This window comes from Manis javanica, chromosome 1, assembly GCF_040802235.1.
Source record: "Manis javanica isolate MJ-LG chromosome 1, MJ_LKY, whole genome shotgun sequence".
Lineage (NCBI taxonomy): Eukaryota > Metazoa > Chordata > Mammalia > Pholidota > Manidae > Manis > Manis javanica.
The window spans coordinates 211,747,787-211,770,088 of NC_133156.1; the positions used below are offsets into that span (position 1 = coordinate 211,747,787).

Consider the following 22,302-nt stretch of genomic DNA (forward strand, 5'->3'; position numbering starts at 1 on the left):
TTCTAAGCCTCTACGTAAAGTTAACTCATTTATTTCTCACAGCAACCCTGCTTTCTGCATTTTACAAATGAGAAAACCAAGGCACAGAGAGGCTAAGGAACTTGCACAAGATCACACAAGGAGAAAGCAGCAGAGCCCGTTCCAGAACCTTTATGCTAGAAGAGAAGAGAACTGAAGTGCTTGTTGCTTTCTTCATTCTCCTCCTTATCCAGTGCACAGCCTGCAGTGGTGGGGAAGCAGGAGCTCAGTTACCAGACTGCCTCTAGTTGCAGAAGTACTGAAGGCCAGCATATATATAAAGTATATGCATCCTGTGTTGACAGGCTTGCATATGCTTCCACATTTCCATGAGTAAGCCTATGCAGACAGTACTACCTCTGAATTACAAATCCTAATAATCTCTTGTGGGTCTTCATGTGCTGAGTAAGTAGAAAATAGGATCCTTTGAACGTAACCTTTTGCCAAAAATAAGTGTTATTAGTGGCAGGTTATTAAAGTTTCTTTAACAAATGTGACATATATCAAATAACATGGTTTAGAGGGGTATAGGAAATTGGTTATTCCTACTGAAAAATCTATTAATTTTATTAAAATTGGTCTCCCTTTTTCATGGGTATTTATAATTCTTAGGTTTATCACAGAAGGATTTGATACTTACAAAAATATTCTCTTGACATTTACTTAACTTGTCTTTTTTCATAGGATGGAAATCTGTGCCTTGCATATTTGGTTATGGTGATTGATATGGTATGGTGTAATATGTCTACAATTATTGAGAAAGAAAAAAAATAGCTTTTTCCTTCTTTATCCTTAAAATAATTTCATTTTATCTTCTAGGAATTTATCTAACTAATATTTTGAAAACAGAAGAAGGCAACCCTGAGGTCCTAAAGAGGCACGGAAAAGAGCTTATAAACTTTAGCAAAAGGAGGAAAGTAGCAGAAATAACAGGAGAAATCCAGCAGTACCAAAATCAGCCTTACTGTTTACGAGTAGAATCAGATATCAAAGTAAGTTGAATTACAATTAAGTTTATAAGCCATCCCATGAAAGGCAGGTTTATTTTTAAAGAAGAGAGAAGGAAACAAAACTTAGAATAAATAATTCATCTTACATTAAATGTTTTCTTAAATTATTTTCATGAATTTCAAACTGAATTTAAAGTATTTAATATTAATAATTATTTATGAATTTGCATTTATTTCAGAGGTTCTTTGAAAACTTGAATCCAATGGGAAGTAGCATGGAAAAAGAATTTACAGATTATCTTTTCAACAAATCCCTAGAAATAGAACCACGAAACCCTAAACCTCTCCCAAGATTTGTAAGCATTCATTTATTTCTTTTACATTTGTATATTTTTGGCATTTGTCATCTATTTCTGGTGAGGTCATTGCTACTATATGTGTTACACTGATTAGTTTTCTATAAAGGCATTCAGGGATAAAGCGCACAAATTAAAGTAGTAGAAAAAGTTCTTAATAAATATCCCACTTGGTTCCAAATAAATGCGCATTAATATTAATCTGAATAAATCCTAATATAATAGATGAAGAAATTGGGCAACTATGTAAGTTTTAATTTTTTTAAACAAAAAAAAAGTCATTCATCATTTAAGGGCAAGAAATTTGATTAATTCACACTAACAAATATAATAAATAATGTGCTTATGCCTTTTTTTTAAATAGTGTAATGACTTATTAGAACTCTTAACCATGAATCATTAGCCATAAAAAATAAAAACAGATTTTGCTAAAGATGCTTTTCGGGGCAAAAATAAAGTTTCCATTGTTTTTTATTACTTGTCAGTGCCTGACCACATTTATATACAGTGTCGTCATCTCACTGCTCTAAATATAATCTCTCTTAATTCATCAGATCAAGAAGTGAACATAAATGACTACTAAGTAACCAAGATAAATTTTATAATGTCTGTGAGTTAAAGCTTACGCTATTATATTACCTCAGAAGAAAACTTCTCAAGACCTAAAACAATTTTCTAAAAGACGGGTTAAAAGCAGCAACTAGAAATAGCCATGTAGTCATCTCCAGATAAGACATCCTGATACCACTGAGAAATGACCACTCTGTAAGAAAATTCCATACAGCTAACACACACACAGATGAAAACTTAAGCAATTTAATGCATTTGTAAATAACTCAAATAATTCTGATGGCATCACTGATTACAGCAAAGTAAGCATAATTCAAAATTTTAATCCTGGTTTTTCCAGCAAGGTTAAATTAATTCAACAAGATCTGTTTAAAAAAACAGAGAAATATGCAAAATATCTTAGAAAGATTTCTATCCAGAAATATTAAAATGACAAATACTCTGATATTTATAGGACTAAGACTCAGTTATTTAATGAAATTCATTCCCTAATAAATGAGGTAGCCAAGGCTTTGATGTTAATGTTTTAACTTGAATACTTTGATTTGGATCATGATGTAATTCATTCATTTATTAGTGGGTTATGGTTTTCCTAGCTATTAGTTGAATTTTACCAGGCATATATAGAAAAACCTTCCTTTCTAGAATGGTGTTGTTAAGTATCGTGTTTCTTTTGATATGTCTACAGCCAAAAAAATATAGCTATCCCCTAAAATCTCCTGGTGTTCGTCCATCAAACCCAAGACCAGGTACCATGAGACACCCCACACCTCTGCAGCAGGAGCCACGGAAAATTAGTTATAGTAGGATCCCTGAAAGTGAGACGGAAAGTACAGCATCTGCTCCAAATTCTCCAAGGACACCGTTAACACCTCCTCCTGCTTCTGGGGCTTCCAGTACCACAGATGTTTGCAGTGTCTTTGATTCTGATCATTCGAGCCCTTTTCATTCAAGTAGGTGCTAAAATTTAAGTGCTTTAAAGTAATTGTTAATATTATATGTGCTAGCGGTTAAAAAAAAGAATCTGGGTAATTTTTAAAAATTTTTTGTAAATTTGTAGAGATATCAAATACTATTTCAGAAGATACTCTAAAACAAATTCTAAACTCTAGCAACCTAAAATTTTAAAAATATTTGTCAGAACAGCCCTCTTTAAATTTATTATACTTTACTGAAAGGCTTGGTAATGAAATTGGTAATTTCAACCTCATTTGAGTATTTTTTTTAATTGGTGAATTTAAAATGCATCCCTTCTATCCAGCAGAAATAGAGATAACTCAAAATCTGCAAGGAATGTCAGTCCAGGGCTTTAAATGTTGCCTCCAAAATTATGCTTGAATACTACTCAGTATATTATTCCCTTTTCACCAAACCTTGTATCTGATTTGGACATGTATCAAAGTCAGTCTCCTACTGAACCCTTTCTGTCTACATCATCCAGAGGATGGTGTATAGTGCCTGCTAATACACTGCCTATGTGTCCAAGCAGCTGTATAATCTCACAGTATGCATACTATTGCTCATCCCTTTCTTTTTGGTCACTGCTGTCCAGCAGAAATATGATACAAGCCACATGTGTATCATTAAATGTTCTATAGCTACATTTAAAAAAGCAAAAAGAATTAAATGAAATTAATTTTAATATATTTTATTTAACACAGTATATGCAAATTATTGTCATTTCAGCATGAAATCAATATAAAGTTTTATTAATGAGATACTTTACATTCTTTTTTGTTCTAAATCTTCAAAATCCAGTATGCATTTTACACTTACAGTACATCTCAGTTCGGACAAGCCACATTCAAGTACTTAGAAACCACATATGGCTAGTGGCTACCAAATGGTACAGCTCAGCTCTAGCCCTTTGAAGAGGCTATTTTTTATATCTAGATCACCCTGCTTCCATTAATTTTTTAATTAATTTCATGTGAGGCTATAAAGCTCTACTAAGAACACAACAACCTTCTTTCATTTGTTTATTATTAAATCAAAACTTGAATACAACCAGCTTTAATCCTGTCACAGCCACTGTCATGGGCTGTCTTAGCTCAATGTTCAGATCATGTTCTGCCCTACTACTTGGCAGAATAGACCCAATATTGAGAAGCACCTGCGTGGTGACGTATTGTATGGGAGGAGGTTGAGAAGCACTAACCGAGGAGTGAGGAATCTTGGCTTGTCATCCCAGTTTGCTAGTGAGCTTGCTGATTTTGGTTAAAAGGCTTTTTCTGTGCCTTTTAGGGATCAAAATAGATTTTTAAGGTTTCTTCCCACTCAGAGAATCTAACTTTTTAACACAAATCGACTTAAAATTATTTTTTGGAGGCATATTATTTTGCGATTTGTTCCAGAACCCATTTATTTATTGCTACATTTGTTACACATACATTTGTAGTTACTCAGAAGTTGGTCTTGTCTTTTTACTGCCTAAAGTATATTCGTTTTAAGGATTATTACATCTTAGCCTTACTTGGCTACTGAGGATTATGGAGTCATGCTATACACACAGTACGCTATCAGATAATTTTGATGATATGTTCAGATAAACACCAGGTAAAAAAATTCCCATTTATTTTCTCCAGCTTGTCAATCTGCTAAATAATAAAATAAAATCAGCACTTTTTGCAGTATACCTGACCTTAAAATCATTATTCATTCTGACCAATTTAACTGTTCGCAGGAACTTTCCCCAAGCAGAAGGCTATGGTCTATATTATAAAGTTTCCCACATAAGTAGATTATAGAAATCACATGAAAACTATCTTGCAAATTCTACTTCTCTTAGTTTAAAAGCAGCTAAAAATGGGAGAGGTGGAAAAAACAGGAGATAAGTACATTACAGTTCTTACTAGTGCTAAATCTTAAAATGATTAATCAGACAGGGAAGAAGCAATCATTCTGAAAGCAGTGCTCTGGTCAGTGCTTTGTCATACGTGGCAGTGGGACAAACCAATTTCAGCAGCTGAACAAGTAGAGAAACCCATTATTCCAGTAGTTAGGCTTTCTAATCTTAGCCTTGAGGGTTTTCTCAATTTCTCTTTCTTTGTGATAAAGAAAACTACTCATTCTACTCCCTTTGCTCTTAGTAAAAATTTAAAATAACTGATTTTGAAATCAAGCCAGCATAATATGAAACCATCTGTATGTTCACTTAGTCCTTTGTTTAAACTTATTTATGGCCTATATATATTAAAGGTCCTCATCTGCTGTTGACCCCACTTCTGCCTAACAGATACACTAGGAGTGTTGGGGCTGGAGGGGTCACCAGAGTGCCCAATTTGCTGCCCACCACGTTGCCACTGGAGTGAACACCTGCTTCCTTGTTTCCCTTAGGGCCTGGCAGGAAAGAGCTGCTGTACTACATTCCTTCATCATCTGAGGTGCTCTACTCAATACAGAGCAGCAGAAAATTCCATTGCTTAAGTTTTTCAAAAGGCAAAGTTTAACTAGAATATTTTATCAGTTTTAATAGTCCTTTTTTTGGCTTCTTATAGTTCTTTTTTTTTCAAAATAATTTATTTTAAAACAAATAATTTATTCTGCCAGTATCTGTTGGGTATCGCACTCCTTGCCAAGTACTCACACATCTTATATGTTAAAGCTTGCAGTCTTACTGAGAGATGAAAAATAATCACAGTACAAAGAAAATCATAGTCAAATGCTTAGCCATTGTTAAATGCTATGATTAACTTTGCCCTGTGATTATCTTTCATCTGTCAGTAAGACTGCAAACTTTACTGGAGAAGATGTGTAAGTGCTTATTAGCAAAATGCTCGATGAATGGTGAAGACAATAAATGCTGTAGAAGTTTACACAAAAATGATCACAGAGGGGGTGAAAATGGTCATGAAAAGCCTTGTAAAAACAGGAAAGGCAACTGGCCACCTACTTAGTCCCTCACATTCAGAGCCCTGCCCCACCCTTGCCCTGGCCAGGTCTACCTCTGAGGTGGTGATGGCAGTGGTCAGGAAAGGAAAAGATCACTCCTAGCTCACTACTTTGTTTTTGCTGCAAGGAGGGGAGGAAGACAAGTGTTCTTGGTACCTTCCTATTTGGAAGTTGCCTAGTTAGGAGAGAGACAGAGAGCTGACCTGGTGTGTGTGCTGCAGATGAGCTTTAGTTCCATCCCTTAGTAAGGGGAAGCTTTGACAAGAAGAGATGTATTGCAAGCATTTCAAGCTGGAGTGCAACCCTTTTCTTCATAGAAGATTGTTGGAGGTGATCAGTTTCTAATTTCAAATACATTTGCATTTAACAGGCTTTTATGAGTTTAAATTATCTGTGATCTGTATATTTTTCTATAGAAAATATTTGTTCCTTTTTCAAGAGTGACTCATTTATAAATTGGAGAGTATCTTCAAGAATGATTTCAACCCTGACTATAGTGTAATCCCCTAGTAAACTTATCCTTTATATACCTAGCCCATTAGACTGGCATTGGCACCTGGGCATCAGTGTTTTTTTAAAAGCTCCCCAGGGTATTCTAATTTGCAGCCAAGATTGGGAACCACTGATCTGTTGTCTGGGATTTGTACTTACAAATTAATACTACCTAAGTCATCAATAAATTTGTTCAGTATCAATAAATTTGTTCAGTACCTAGCTGACAAGAATTTCTAGTATATATTTCTTAGAGCATGTATAATTCTAAGAGTTTTTTATGAGCATTTTCCAGTCAGTGAGTCCAAGCAGTTAGTTTACAGTGATATAGCAGAAAATTGCTGCAGATTTACCAATGCATGAATCTAAGCCTGTGCTATATATGTGAATATGATCAAAGCTAAGTCTGTGCTGTCTGTGTGCACAAATGGGTATGCACAGGTGTAATCATCCTTTCTAAAAGCTTGTAGCTTGTAGCTTTTATGAGCTTTGGGTTTTGATTTTATTTCTGTATTGTACTAGATGTATTACCATGTTCTTGAGGCTTATTTCTAGAGAGAATATTTATTTCCTTTCCAAGAGAGGTGGAAAATACCTAAATAGGTAAACACTAGACCTGGATACACTCTTAACCCCTGTTATGTCATAATAAATAGTACCTAATAAATAGTGAAGGGAATCATTGATAGAACAATGGCCTTATTTAATATCAAAGTATAAAAGTGAGTTTTAATCCTCTGAGAGATGACTTATTAGAATTAGCTGGATTGCTACCTTCAGTAACCATGGCCTCAGTACATATGGAAAGGAGTAAAGGTTATTTGAAATTGGGTCTGTCTGGGAAACAAGACCTCTATACCTATATAAGCATTCAAATTAATAGTCTTACCAGCTGAACCTGGAACACAGACCATAGAAGCTGGAAAAAAACAATGGTCTAAATTATTTAACTAATTACCTGTTGTGCAAAAATGACAGAAAGAGACACCTGAATTTTTAAAAATCAGTTCAGTCAGGTGTTACAAAAATTATTTTAGTTTCTAGGATATTATCTGTTCAATATGCTGGAGGATGAGGCAGTGTAACATAAACAACTTAGATTGATTTAGAACCAGTGTAGGTCATCTAATCTTTTGTCTCACTTTTTCTACATTCATGTTTTTGGGGCTTTGGCTTTTATGATTTTGAGTTTTTTCCTTAAAACAATTAGTTGGAATTAGACATTCAAAATTTATTATTTAGTTTCCTTTTTAAAGTGTGTCTAAGCACCAAATGTTTATTGATTTTTAGTGTTCAAGAATATAGAAGGAAAAAAGCTATATCACTTTCAAACTTGTTCATAACATCCAAAGCTGTAGTTCTTTTGTGATGAGAATGTATGCCCCAAGAACATTTTCAAAGGTGTATAATAACATTACTAAGAAATTCATTTTTCAATTTATATAACAAATTTGTTACTGCTCCACAAATTTGACCTTTTAAATAATCTTTAGTAAATGGCATATTTCTATATGTCCAGCTGAATTCTTTGCTCAGATTGGGTTTATACATTTTTAAGTCATCTACTATTAATAAAGGATATTTTAGTTTTCTCATGGATGCTTTTCATTTAATTATTATATCAAGTAGTGACTCTAAAAGGATTCTTCAAAATTCCCAATATGATAGTAACTCAAATTAATTCATTTTCTCTAAAGTAAGAAGTAATGAGCTTTTACTAAAGACTGTTATGCCATTCTTTAAAACTAGAATGATAATTTTTACAGATGAGTTGAATATATCAATGAAAGAAAAAAATCTACTTGTTCTTGTTTCCTTTCACAGGCAGCGATACCGTCTTTATCCAAGTTACACTGCCCCATGGCCCAAGTTAGTATATTTAGTTTAAGACTCATAATTCTTGCTTTGGCTTTAAAAATTAAACCAAGTGTAACCTTTCCTGCTAAAACTCTTTTTGGGTATGGCAGCGTTGGTAACATGCTTGCAACATCTTAGAAGTGAGGCCTTCACTTGTGCTCTTTTAATCATAAATTATTTGCTTAAACCTATATATTTTTCATGCTTTTTGTAGAACCTTTTTTCTCTTTTAAAAGAATATTATACAGGTGGCTTCCACATTTAAAACCATTTCTGTTTTCCATCTATAGATTTCTAAATATATTTTAATGCTCAACTTCTTAAAAAAGCAAGAGCATGCATGCGCATATGGGAATGCTGGCAGCTACATGCAATGTCTACATCACAAAATACACTTAGCTTGGCGACAACTGGCAGATAATTGTTGTTGGACTTTGGAAGATCTTACAGTTATTAACTACTTAACTGTACAGCCTAAATATTCATCACTGTTAAGCAAAATAAAGTTCCAGTATAGATAATTGTAATTCACCAAATTATTCCATAAATTTTAAGCTAATAGATTGGTTTTTGCTGCCCTGAATACAAATGATATCAAAATGTGTACAATGGAAAATATTAGTTACAAGCTAATTAATCATAGTCTCTTAAGAAAAAAAGGTAGGTAATCAAAATGCTTATCTGAGTAATAGCAGTACACAAAATAATCTTTTTAAGTTCTATATTGTCATAACAATATTTAATTGACAAAATAAAAGCTATCAATGCTTAACAGAAAAAAAGAACCTGCCAAGGATAATTTTCAGTGATCGTTTAAGTATTTTTTATCTTTTTTATAATGTTCATAAACTCACAACTTAAATAAATGTTGTCTTTCAAAGTGTAATTATTTATATGCCTGTATTATGCTCTTGTCATCATAAATGTCTGTAAGATAGGTTCCAGTTAGAAGCTTTACTTCCTTTTTGTGTCAGTTCATCAATTTATTCTTAAATCAAGGTTACTAAATTTTAGTGTAATTTCTGTGTTTATTATCAGGACTGCCTCAGTCATCTTAAATAGCTCCATCACAACTAAGATATTTGGATTAGTGTATTATAAGCCTGAGTTTGCTTACCTGCCAAGGAAAGCCTCTACCCAAGCAAAACGAGGAGACCCAACACCCCCACTCCCATTCCCAGACACTGGGTTCTCTCCCCTGCATCCTTTGAGAGAATTTCTAGGGAAGAGACCGGGAGAGTGGCTAAGATCAGGCTGTCTTAAGAAGGACTATCCAGTAAGGGTAGGGAAATTCTATAGTAATAAATTGAGAGAAAAAAATGAGCCCATCACAAAAGCTTAACAAAAATTTCCATCCTAAAGGTTTATAGTTTGCTATATCTCTCAGAAATCTGAGAATCCCACCCAAATAAAAAATTCCAATAGTAGATTAACAGTGGGAATGTTATTTTGTTCAAGAAGCAAAATAACAGAATATCTTAGGTAGCTTTTTTTCTGAAAATTCTGCTGAGAAATTTCTGCATGCTCTTATAGCATTTTGCTTTAATAAAGAAAATACTATTGGATATTGGTCTACTGAACTGCTTTAGGTACTTCTATACATTTCTTTTAATAAATATAAGCAGTTTCCAGCTAACCTTTTCAGGATTAATTAGGTGAAATAAAAATTCCTGTGAACTTTTTAAAAAATTTAACATCCTACAGGATCTGCTTCAGTTTCATCTATAAGTTTAACCAAGGGCACTGATGAAGTGCCTGTCCCCCCTCCTGTTCCTCCACGAAGACGACCAGAATCTGCCCCAGCGGAATCTTCGCCATCTAAGGTAAAGTAGAAAATCTTGTTATCTGGAAAGTGGAATTATTATAGTTACACTATAATCAGTTGTCTGTGTCTAGTTTAGTTCTCACTGGATTAGGTTAACACTTCAGAATATTTGGGCTTAACAGAGTCTAATGGGATTAAATATGGATTTACTGTGCAGCAACATTTATTTCCTTTCTTCTGAAAGTAGTTTTTCTGGTATGAAAACCCTTGTAAGTCTAAATGACTCATACTGTCAAGGAGAAAATAAATTTGATCTATAAAGTTAGAGTAATGTAGTCTCAAGCAGTTCTTTAAAACCATAGAGAGAGAAAGAAGGAAAAAGGTCTGAAGCTTTTATATGAAAGCACATTTTAAGTCAAACTGTATTTTAGCATATGTTAAACATTACCTATCTGAGGCCTTAATAGGAATCTGACATGCTTTTAAATGGGATTTTCATGAAAATTCCAGGTTGGAAGAGACCTTAAAGGCTCATAATAGCTATTTTTTCCGGTTGTTTGTATTTCTAACTTTGCCAACTGTTAACTTGATTCAGTGGTTCTCAAAGTGTGCACAGGGCAGAGAACTTGGACAAGTCAAGACACACACTTTGCCAGAACATCATGAAATGTTAATATATTAAGTTTGAAATTGTAAGATAAACAGGTAACATTAGATTAGAGATGATCTTATACTAGACCAATAGGTAGGCAGTAGCAAATAACAAAATTTTGAGAAAAATAAACTAAAAACTTAATAGTGAGAAAAAGTTTAATGAATTAGCATAACCTCCCATTTAAAACATGCAGCAGCACTCCCTGATCCACACCAAGGGTTCTTCCAATAGCATGTTTGAAAACCCCAACTTAATTCTTAATATATTTATGGTACTACATAAATTATTAATAATCATGTGCTTTATTCTTTTTCTCATTTGTGTTAGATTATGTCTAAGCATTTGGACAGCCCCCCAGCAATTCCTCCTAGGCAACCCACATCAAAAGCATACTCACCACGATACTCGATATCAGACCGGACCTCTCTATCAGACCCTCCTGAAAGCCCTCCCTTATTACCACCACGAGAACCTGTGAGGACACCTGATGTTTTCTCAAGCTCACCACTACATCTCCAACCTCCCCCTTTGGGCAAAAAAAGTGATCATGGCAATGCCTTCTTCCCAAATAGCACTTCCTCTTTTACACCACCACCTCCTCAAACACCTTCTCCTCATGGCACAAGAAGGCATCTGCCATCACCACCATTAACACAAGAAGTGGACCTTCATTCTATTGCTGGGCCACCTGTTCCTCCACGACAAAGCACTTCTCAGCATATCCCTAAACTCCCTCCAAAAACGTATAAAAGGGAGCCCACACACCCATGCATGCACAGAGACGGGCCACCGCTGTTGGAGAATGCTCATTCTTCCTGAGTTCCTCTGTTCTGGGGTGTACACTTCCCGGCCCCAAATCCATTGCTGGCAATGGAGGCACTGATGGTGCCAGCACTGAGGAGTTACAGTGATAACTCCAAACACTAACGACTCTACTTCAAGATGCAGTATAAGACAATGAATTTTAACTTAGACATAATTATAAAATGAAAATGGTATTCAGAATATGGATAGACTGATCTAGAGGAATTGGACAACTGATTGCACCTGAAAATCAAGTAGAAGTACTTTTTCCAGCCAATAGGCAGGAGTCTTCTTTTTGTGAAATCATCTTTATCATTAAAGGGATGGAAAACACAGTCTAGTGTCCAGCAGACCCATATGATGACAGTTTTTATAATTCAAACTATTATGCACTTTTTAAAAAGAAATCTTTAACAGGGATCTTCATGTCCTCCTTTGTTTTCCTTTGCTTTTACTCGTCCTACTTCAGAATATTTTCTTAAAAATCATGCAAAGGACCGTGAGGAAAGGCTGTGGCACCTGCCATTGTTGGAATCAAGGCCCAGCACTGTGCTTTGGTCCTGTTTACACATTACTACAGTGAACTGAGTGGGTACCGAGGCTTCACCAAAGAGGTACTTTTTTTTTTTTTTTAAGAATCATTATACCAATTTTAATAGCATTCCCCACCCACCCTCCCTACACAAACAAAACATGGTGGTGTTGCCTTCAAACAAGAGAAGTTTTGTGTCATTAACATGACAACTTTTTTTTTTAATGTAATTCAAGTATATGATTTATGATTTACATTTAGGAGACTGTTAACCTATTCTAGATTGTCATTTCCCCCTTCCCTTCTCCCACAAAAGTTTACTGGTAATCTTTGTCCTGGCTCTTAGCTGTCCCTCTAACCATCCTATGGAAATGCAGTCACCCAGTGTGAAAAGGAGCATTTGTGTTTTACTGATAATTGAGTAATCAGCATATCTAGAATTACCTTGCATTGCCTAAATCATGTGTATATAGTGAATGTTATATAATAAACCTGGCAGGTCTGTTTTAATTTAATTGAATAAAGATACAAATACTTTGTTTGGCTGGAAAATATTAAATTATTATATGGAGAAAATGGTTGATTCTTTTTTCTTTCAGTTGAAACATACACACACACACACACACACATACAAAGCATAAAAGCACATATTGTGGTACGCCTTGGTTTTTAGTTCTGGATGTATGTATTCACCTTAAAGAATAATCTAAAGTTGCAGTTTGGCATATAGGGAAATATTTGGTTAGAATAGGATGGGTATCTTTTAAGCAGAACTTATGTTAAGTTTTCAGTTTCCTAGGCAACATGTATACAATTGGTTCAAGTTTATATTAAACATTGTGCCTTGCTTGAAGTCTTTGCTCTAACAGAACTATTCATAATAGAACATCACCTACATCATTAATACCATAATATAATTATTCATTACACCTATGTACTGATCTCCTGAGTCTAATACTGTGACTAAAATGCATGCAACTTGTTGAAGAGGAAAAGTTTTATTATCTCCACTAAAATGTCTATTAAATGTGCAGATTTCCATCCTTAGGGAGTCATCAGTTCATCAGTGTCTGCATGTGTCTTCTGAATAATGAAGCAACATTTCAGCAATTCTGTTAACCATGTCATTAGAGACATATTTAGAAGTACTGCATCATGGTGAAAACCTAGTACTTTAATAATTTCCTGTGATATTTATTAGAGCATTAAATGTACATCACAATAGTACAGTATGTAGTCCTTGAAGACCGGAGTGTTGATTGCATCATCATTAAGCAATCCATCCTGTCATATCCTTATTTATTTAAGTTTGATCTTTTTTGTGTAATGGTAGCCATTTTTCTCTTTGTAAAATGTCTCCTTTTGAAAGTCTCCCCCAAATTAACTTCAGATCCATTCTTGTATACAGGTGTCCTTAAGACCATTCATTCAACAAGTAAGAAAGCCTACTTACTAGTGCTGCTACAGTTAATAAGAATACACATTCCAGAATCTCCCAAGATTTTTTTAGACCAGCCTCATTTTCCCTAGAATTTCACTTATATGTCTTATTGATCACTTTTTTTTTAATTAACCCATCTGCACTCCAAATAACCTGAGAAAAGTCACATTATAGCCCATTCAGTATCTCTCTGGCAAGTGTGTTAGCCTTCAGTAAGGCTTTTCCACCTGCCTGATGTATAAAGAGGAAAAACTCAAAACTTGGAGTTCTAATCATATTTCTCCTAAAGGAAACCATTCTTCTACCCCAGTGGTTCTAGACCACTCTGCATCAGCTTTATATGCACTGTGGATAGAGGGTATTTGTATTCTGAAACATTTGAGTAAAATGACATGGGTAAAAAAAATTTATGCAGTGGTAAGTGATTAGAAAAATTCCAATTGGATGCTCTTAAATGAAGGTGAGAAAACTTATATTAGTGCTTTCTTCACGTGGAACATTAGCTGACAGATTTATTCTTTGTATAAAATATACTTAATCAGGGACAAGAAGTGGCTGAGAAGATAAATGCATCACCAAAAAATTCTGCTTTTGAAAGAATCCAGGCATTATAAGACAGTTAATACAGTATGACTTTTTCTAAACCACATTCCAAAATGTGAAACATTTCTTTTAGAAATGGAAGTGTTCTTAGATGTTTCATTATTTTGGGTCACAAAAGAAAATATTTTCAAGGTTGAATTTACTTAAGTGGGCTGGTAACCAATATAGTAGAAAGGGTATAATCGAAATGCTTTCAATCTAAGCACTTTTAAAACAGGAACAGATAAATATGTGTCTAAATTTATTGAAAGGCAGGTTATTTATTTACTCTTCCAAGCCATCCAAATGTATATTAAAAGAGTACAAATTAACAGGAACTAGACAAGCATTGAAAGTTTGCTTAATTAAAGTTTGGGTATCAAATTATGTATTTCATACCAAGTTACTATGCTCTACAACTCAAGTATGTGTTAATGGGTCTAACTCAGCAAGGAGCATGCTGCACTAACTATACAACAATCAACAGAACAGTGTACTGAACAAGTACTATTTCAGTTGGAGGCTATATTATGTTTTTAAATTCTCCCTAAATGGGGTTTTTCTTAAGTCAAAAATCATGGAACCCAAAAATTAGTTGGTATCTATGGTCATGATCGTGTCTTAATTCTCGAGTTTGCCTTACTTTAGTCATGTATTTCATCATTTGTCCTTTAATAAAAGCTTGAATTCAGAGTTTTAAGTGGCTCAGCAAAACAAACAATGGAGTGGAGGGAGAGGTGTCCCAATTTATTCCTGTTGTACATACTGAGGAAAACCTTTTTGTTCTCCCAGATTTAGAAAGAAACAAATTGAACCATTTATTTCTTAGTATTCTGCTGCCATGGGTAGATTCACTTGTTTTTTTAACCTTTATTGACTGCTGTACAAGTATAGGTCCTGTTGTGTTGCACATTAATCTTTACCAGTAAAATAAACATCACAATGTTACTATCAGTTTGGATAAGTTATGCAGTAAAATTATAGGGGAAATTGATGACTTAGTTTATTCAATATTTTTCCTTTAAAACATCTCATTACTAACTTTTAAAATAATTTTGTGATCCCTTATACTTGAGGCAATGAAATATTTTGAGCTCTAGTTAAGCATGAAGACAAATCTAAACAACAAAAGCACTTGTAACTTGTTTTGTAAATGTCATGCCTTATTTTTCATTTTTGACACCTTAAAGTGCATTTTCTGTCGACTGTGAGCAAATTTCCCTTTTGCCTTTAATGAAAATAGCGTATTAAGTAGCCAATTGCTGCAAAATTATAAAGCAAGTTAGCTACCAGTGGATCACACTGGACTACCACTCAAGACACATAACCAATGGAGGTCACGTGTGGCTTTAGGAGAGCGCACCTGTGCCAGATGCATGCCACTTTCAGTAGCTGCCAAATGTGCCTTTAATTAAGAACATCTCTAATTTTTTTCTTCAGATCAAGTCAGCATTTGGGGGCAGGATCAGGGCAGGGGACCTTGGGGTGCAAATCTGGTGAAACCCACCAGAGAAGAACCCTTTGTTTGTCGAAGTGACGTGTAATTTTAGTTGAAATGTTTGTGTATATATATGTGTATTTGCCTTTGGTAGCATGTTATTTGTTAAAACAATTGTCAAAAAAAATTGCTCTGTCGGTCTTACTTTGATGTAAAAACAAAGTGCATTCTATACATCTAATATGGCCTTTGTACCTAACCATGTTCGTAGGAAATCTTTGTACTCTGTGTGCAGCAGTATTTAGTTTGCATTTAAAGTGAAAATAATGGCTGTTATTTTTCTGGCATTAGTAAGATAAACCGAAAAATAAAAATGCCTTACATAGCTCACAAGTGTATTGTTTCTGCATGTATTTATTTTAAAGGGCAATATTTTTCATATCATTAGTGAGTCTCATTTTAGCCCATACTTTCCATATAAAAAGCTTGCTTTTTATCATGATATTGCTTTGAAGGCTCTTTTTCTGTATAATATAAAAAGAAGTTCAGAATTTCCTTCTGTATCAATCCCTATGATTATAGTGAGTGGGAGGCCCTTGGGATTAAAATTAGTACTTCAGTGACCTTGGGTGTCAACTGCATGAAGTTTCCAAGAGCTGAGGCATTTGTATTCCTCACAAAGCTTTAAGTTTTAAGATACCACAATTTTAAGTTTTAAAAGTTTTAAGTTATCACAGTGTCTTGACAGGGAAGTTTTGCTAAGATCTGCTGGAACGCGGCAGCCTGACATTAGCAATTCTTGCTAGGTTTGGCATGAAAAGATACAGTAAATGGTTGTACACTGTAAATATGAGGTCATTTGCGGTGAACTACAGAAAGTAAAATTTTATGAATCCTTAGGGATCCAATACCCTTATTTAAAAATTAAGTAAGTGAGGCCTGGAATTGTGAGATGGCAGTTGGTGAGTGAGACTATTGATTCAACTTTACTGCCTGGTGTTCGGGGGACTGCTTTCAGGAAGAGCCAAGATGTATTGGTGTTCCCACCTCCCCGCCCTGGCTTAAAGGCAAAATCATCAGTTTGTAAAAATTCCATTAGTAGGCTACTGTGACATTGAAGAATGTATTATTGAGTATATTCTAGGTAACCAATTTAATAACTATAGGGAAATAATTATTGATATTAAACCTGATTTTGATTTTGAAATGTCACTAATTTTTTATTTTAACCAGGGATTTGCTTTTTTACTCATTTTAACCATGTTAGTGTATCACAGATTCGGGGTGCTCATCTCTAAGGTACAGCCCACAGCTGAGCCTGTCTCTCTGCTGATAGATGCACATGGCTTCCAGAGGCAAGGAGGACTTTGGTAGAGGTATTTCCAAAAAAGCATTTTCAGACTCTATTCTCAATGGACTCAAGGAAAAACTACAGCCCATTTTTAGAAGCTAGTTTCTCTACCTTCAGACTCAACAAGAAAAGGAAGAATTCCTGTCATAGAGTAAAATAAGCAGGCACTTTGGAACCATACATGTCTGCGTTCACATTCTGGTTAACCACTCTTATTAAATGTGTGACTGAAGAACTTACTTAAATCATCTGAGTCTGTTCCTCATCAATACCTGAGGTTAATGAAGCTACTATTTGGGACTATCATGACGTTTAAAGGTAACGTGGAAAGTCCAATGTCTCACAGAATATGTATTTAATAAATGGAACTAATATTTATGAGGGATATGTTTTCAAAATTTGCCTATTTTTAAATACCTTTTAAGAGGTTGATGGTTCATATTGAAGTCCCCAAAACTGGGTTCTTCCTTTGATGTTTACTGTCACTTAAATTTTTAAGGTTTTGAGTGACCTTACTTATAAGCATTTGATAAGGTCCCATCTGACTATTCAACAATCAATTAATATGTATTGTTCCAAGTATAGTTCTGATGTTAGGAATATAGCAATGTACAAAATGGACAAAAATCTTTATTATCATCAGACTTAATAATCTAGTGAGGACAGACAATTAGTAATAGGAAAATAGGTATGTGTTAGAATGTTGTAACTGCTGTGAACAAAAGCAGAAAAAGGTGACTGGGAATGTAGGGAACAGAGGAGGTGAAATTTAAATGGGATAGTCAGCCTCATGGAGGTGACATGAGCAAAGAACTGAAGAAGGTGAACGAATGAGACGTGCAAGTATCTGGGAAAGGAATCTGTCAAGTCACAGGGAACAGTTGATTCAAAAAGCCCAGAGGCAGATGCATACTTGGATATATCAGGAACAGCAAGGCAACTTGTGTCTGGAGAGGAATGACTTGGCTTCTGTTTGAGAGAAATAGAACCCTTAGAGGGTTTGAGCAGAGGAATGATGTCGTCTGATTTACATTTTAACAAGATGGGGCCGGCTATCAAACTGAGAACAGCTAGGGATTAAGAGCAGCTGTAGAGAGGCTCCCAGCCAGGGGAGTTCAGAGTGGCACAGAGGCTAGCACAGGAGAAGGCAGGGGGGGCCAGGGTGAGAGTGGGAGCAGCACAGTGAGGCCAGAGTCTAGATGTATTTGGAAGACAGCCAATTTGCTGATAGACTAGATGTTGGGTGTAAGAAATAGAATTGTCAAGGATGACTTAAAGGTTTTTGGCCTGAGCAACTGGAAGGACAAAGTTACCATTAACTGAGTTGGAGAAAATATGATTGAAGCGACTTGGAGATGTTGAGGCAGTTGAGATGGGAGTCTGGAGCTTAGGAGTCACTTTCATAAAAAATCGTATTTTAAAGCTAGCAAACTGCGTAAGCCCACCAAAGAAGCAAGTATAGATCAGAAGAAAGTATCTAAGCAGAGGAGGGCCCTGGGGCACGCTAACATTAATGGGGAGGAGAAAGGAGGAACCAGCAAGTAGACCGAGAAGGAACTTTCTTGAAGAAAGATGAAAGCCAGGCGCCTATGTCTGAGGCCTCAGTAAGAGAGTATCTCAAAAAGAGGAGGTGATCAGCATCTCAGATGCTATTTGGTAGGGAGAGTAAGACAACTGAGACTGGACCACTCGTTTAGCATGGAGAGCCACTGAGGATCTTGCCACGAGCAGTTCAGGGGAGTGGTTTTTAAACTAGTGAGTTTAGAAGTGCGATGAGAGGAGAAGTTTTCTCTTTCAAGTTTTATTATCAAAGGAAGCAGAGAATTGAGGCACTGCTACAACAGTCAAGAACTTTCTTTTGCTTAAAAAAGTGGGAAAAAGAGTGTGTTGAAAGGTTTGCACCAGTTGAAAATGTGATGAGAGGGGCTTCGATCTAGTGCATAGTGGAAACAACCCACTTAGAAGGTATCCAGCAACAGTCCTTTACAGCAGATCCCATTATTTTAATAAAAATATTATTAAATATACATAAGGAAGAAACAGTTTTCCTGCTAAGAATTAAGTTCATTTAATGCTACTATCTCTGCAGGTAATGAGGCAAGAAGGAATAAAACTATCTCTATAGATAAGGAACAACTTTAGATGATTTATCAAAGATTATGCACTATGCTCTTGAAAAACAGTAATAAATTTTGGAAAACAAGTTATTTGGTCTGCATACAAAAATCTTAACTATTTTGAGTGATAACCCCAAAACAATATTTTCAGCAGTCTTTAAATCATATCCTTTTTTTCTTATATGTTTAAATTTAGGTCTAATGTTTTTTTTTTTTTTTTTTTTGCTTAACACATCAATTTCTGTTTTTTTCCTTAAAATATATAGGTCTCCATCAGTTTTCTCAACCTTTTTTTAACCCATTTCTCCTTTTGAAAAACTGTATCTCACCCTTCTTTTCCCTTCAACCTTGTCTCCATGTGGGACTCACAGGCCTGTATACCATAAACATTAAGATGCTCAGACATCAGTGTGGAGGGTGCTGCATCCACACTTTTAAGTTAAATCAGGATATGAGAATCCCAAGTTTTCCAAAAGCATTAGTGTTTTAAGCCCAGGAAGTAAATTATTAATGGTGATGTTTTAAGAGAAACTTTAGCATGAAAACTAGACTTAGTTTTATTAATGCAACAATTAAAACACTCATTTTATCATTTTTCTAAGTGCATGCAAGTATCTGGAATACACAATTTTATGGTTTATTATAAAGAATACTGGTCATTTGTATATGTATATTTTTAATCAAAATCCTATTGTATATGACAGTAAAATTCACACATAGTAAATTTAAGAACTCAAAAGATTCATTTGGGTTTCAATGAACTATCAGCTTTCCGTACTAGAAGGTAAGTAGAATCGATTCTTTATGCTGTCCTAATGTACATGTGGAATCTGACTGTTGAAGTTCACATACTAGATCATTCAATTTATTGGTCTACTAAGAGGTAGTGGTTCTAAAACTTCAGTGGGCCGAAGAACCTGAATGCATTTAAAGTGCAGGTACCTTGGCCCCACTCCCAATTATTCCAATAAAATGGGACTGAAATAGTATCCAGAAATCTCCATTTTTACAAGTGCCCTCATGGAGAGAGTAGCATATTGTAAACCTGAAGGTGGTGAAAGAATGACATATGAGGTGCTATAGAAAATTCTTCAAAGGGTTTTCCCTGAACAAGCAAGAAACATTCTCATTTCAAGCCCCAACTGGTTTAAACTTGTCATATGATGAAATAACCCACTGCAGAGAATCCTAGAGTGTTAGTCCACAAATCCATGCTTCTCCAAGGCCCCAGTTCTGGAATAAGGGAAGCAGGACAAACCTTGCTTGAGCTTGTATACAGACTGCACAAGGCGGCAGAAGGGACCTGTTACCACCCCACAGCCTGTGCAAAACCACTTCATCTTTTGGTGGAGTGCTTCTTTCTGCTTTTCAAACACTTTCTGAAGACAGCTATGGTCTCCTATGCAAACTGTACTTCTCCAGAGGCCTGGAGATCATAGGTGTAGCAACTGCCAGGCTCTTCCCACCTTGACTTTATCCCCAGTTCAACATTACATTGTAGCATTAAAGGTCCTATATTTCCTGACAATTCATACTATTACCTAAGAAGATTATGAAATGAGCCAGGACACAACACAGAGGAGTTGCAAACTTCTTTTTTAATGGAGATATGTTTTCTAATGCTAGATGCTGTGAAAATGGCAGTGGTGCTTTTAACTGCTCCTGAAGACAACTGTGTTTCCTTTGTGACTGATAGGTTTCTTTAAAAAATGAAAGGCTGGGAGGTACAGTGAGAATCCTGAAGCTCCTTGTCAAATTATGAGTAGAAATTATTTTCTGTAGCCTTCTAGGTGCTCTTCTAGAGGTGGAAAGGAATTTAAAAAGATATGGCATAGCTCCTGCCCTTAAGCAGACTTACTTTCTCATTGGAAAGACAAGACAAATACATCAGGAGATAGACAAGTTACACCGCAAGGGGTCACAGAATGATGAGGGGGCTTAAACTGGGTCTTAAAGATTAGCAGGCAGGAAGGAGGCTAGAGAAAAGACACGAAGCAAGAGTGAGCCTGAGCTCGCCAGGAAACAATAAAACCCAGTTTGGTTGAGGTATGGTGGTTCAGCAGGACTGCAAAGTAGGAGACGGTAGCCAGAGAGAAACCTTGGAACCACACACTGGAGGGAAAGAGAGAGCCTTGAATGTCAAGTCTAGGAATTTGGAATTTGACTGTAGACAAATAACAAAGCAACATTTTGGAATAATGATATAGTGATGTGTAAAAGACATGTTGGATGGATGGGGGCAGAGAATACTTGAGGGCAGTTAGAAAGCTACCACAAAAATCTAGATACCATGTGATGGAGACCCTGAGAGGAGCAGCATTAATTATTAGTAGCTTTATAAGTTAGTTTCATAAAATATAACTAAACTGAGTTGTGCTACAGACACAGCATCAAGATTTTTCAAAGGATGTTACCAAAATGAACATTTGGGAGGTATGTGATATTTTTGAAACCTTCCCAGTAATTGATCATTTTTATGATAAACAATATAGGAGAAATAAGCTTTCTTGTTTTTTACATTTTATTTAAGAGATTGTGACTTCTTTTTTCACTTTACATGTCCAATTTGGCATTGTGCTTTCAAGTACTGCCCCCAAAACTTCTTTAACCTGAGGACAGAAATCTAATGTTTCATTAATTCATTAATCTCAGGAAAAGGAGAAGCTTAAACTTCAGTGTGGGAAACTAGAAATTTGGCAGCGATCCCCTAAGTGTTCAAGATCATCTACTGTTCAGAATGCTACTGGATGAGATCCTAGTCACCGGAGAAATAGAAGAAAACTGGTAACACTTAAAGTGCAACTTCCCCTGATTTATCAAACAATGCATTACTAGAGGAATGGCCTCTGAAGAAGTCAGTTTGAATACCAAGATTTTGATGAACAGCACTTAAGTGCCCCTAATGTATTACAGATAACTGCCTGGTAATAGAGACAAATTGTTAAAACCTGATTTTTTTCTGTTATGATTCTGATATTTTGGGCATGTTAAGAATACAGACCATCTGGGACATAGCCACATGGAAACAGAGCACATTCTATTACCTCAGAGCCAGGTAAGCCTTATTTCAGTGATGGCTCTCTCTGAGCTGTAAGAACTTCCTTTACAATTTAATTCTATAAAATGGAATAAGGTACTGCCAGACCTAAGGTTTCATTCTGACCTGGTACCTGTAGCAACCCCTATGTTGAGGTTAAAGCACTCATGTTGCCACCTTCTTCCCAGATTCAAGAATGCCTTTGTAAAAGGATGTACTGAAATCAGTGCTTTTCTTCCCAGTCTATCTTGTCATGAGTGTATGTGACACTCAGGATCCCTAATGGACCTTTGAATATGGAGTACTCAGTAAAACACAGACTCTAAACTGTTCCCATCTACAGCACAACCTACATGAGGGAAAGGTTCTTTGCGCCCCCAGGTTTGAGAGCAATTAGTGTTCCCTGTACTGATTTTCAGAACCATACAACAAGAAGAGAACTACTA

At 35.5% G+C, this 22,302-nt stretch overlaps 2 protein-coding genes across 6 annotated transcripts in view; one reads left to right on the forward strand and one right to left on the reverse strand.

The window, feature by feature from the left end:
- Positions 1-15,744, forward strand: part of SOS1 (SOS Ras/Rac guanine nucleotide exchange factor 1) — a 122,043-nt gene extending 106,299 nt beyond the window's left edge. Inside the window, exons 18-23 of one of the 3 annotated variants that reach the window (XM_037009342.2) lie at positions 838-1,010; positions 1,208-1,324; positions 2,583-2,847; positions 8,102-8,146; positions 9,839-9,957; positions 10,882-15,744. In XM_037009342.2, coding sequence (XP_036865237.2) covers positions 838-1,010; positions 1,208-1,324; positions 2,583-2,847; positions 8,102-8,146; positions 9,839-9,957; positions 10,882-11,373 — 1,211 coding nt within the window. In that variant the 3' untranslated portion in view covers positions 11,374-15,744. Of the gene's footprint in view, positions 1-837; positions 1,011-1,207; positions 1,325-1,878; positions 2,529-2,582; positions 2,848-8,101; positions 8,147-9,838; positions 9,958-10,881 lie in introns of those variants that run through there. The other 2 variants (XM_037009343.2, XM_073214160.1) reach the window with 2 other exon arrangements.
- The window catches only part of ARHGEF33 (Rho guanine nucleotide exchange factor 33), a 121,944-nt gene that overhangs the window by 23,358 nt on the left and 76,284 nt on the right, over positions 1-22,302 (reverse strand). The window lies entirely within an intron of this gene.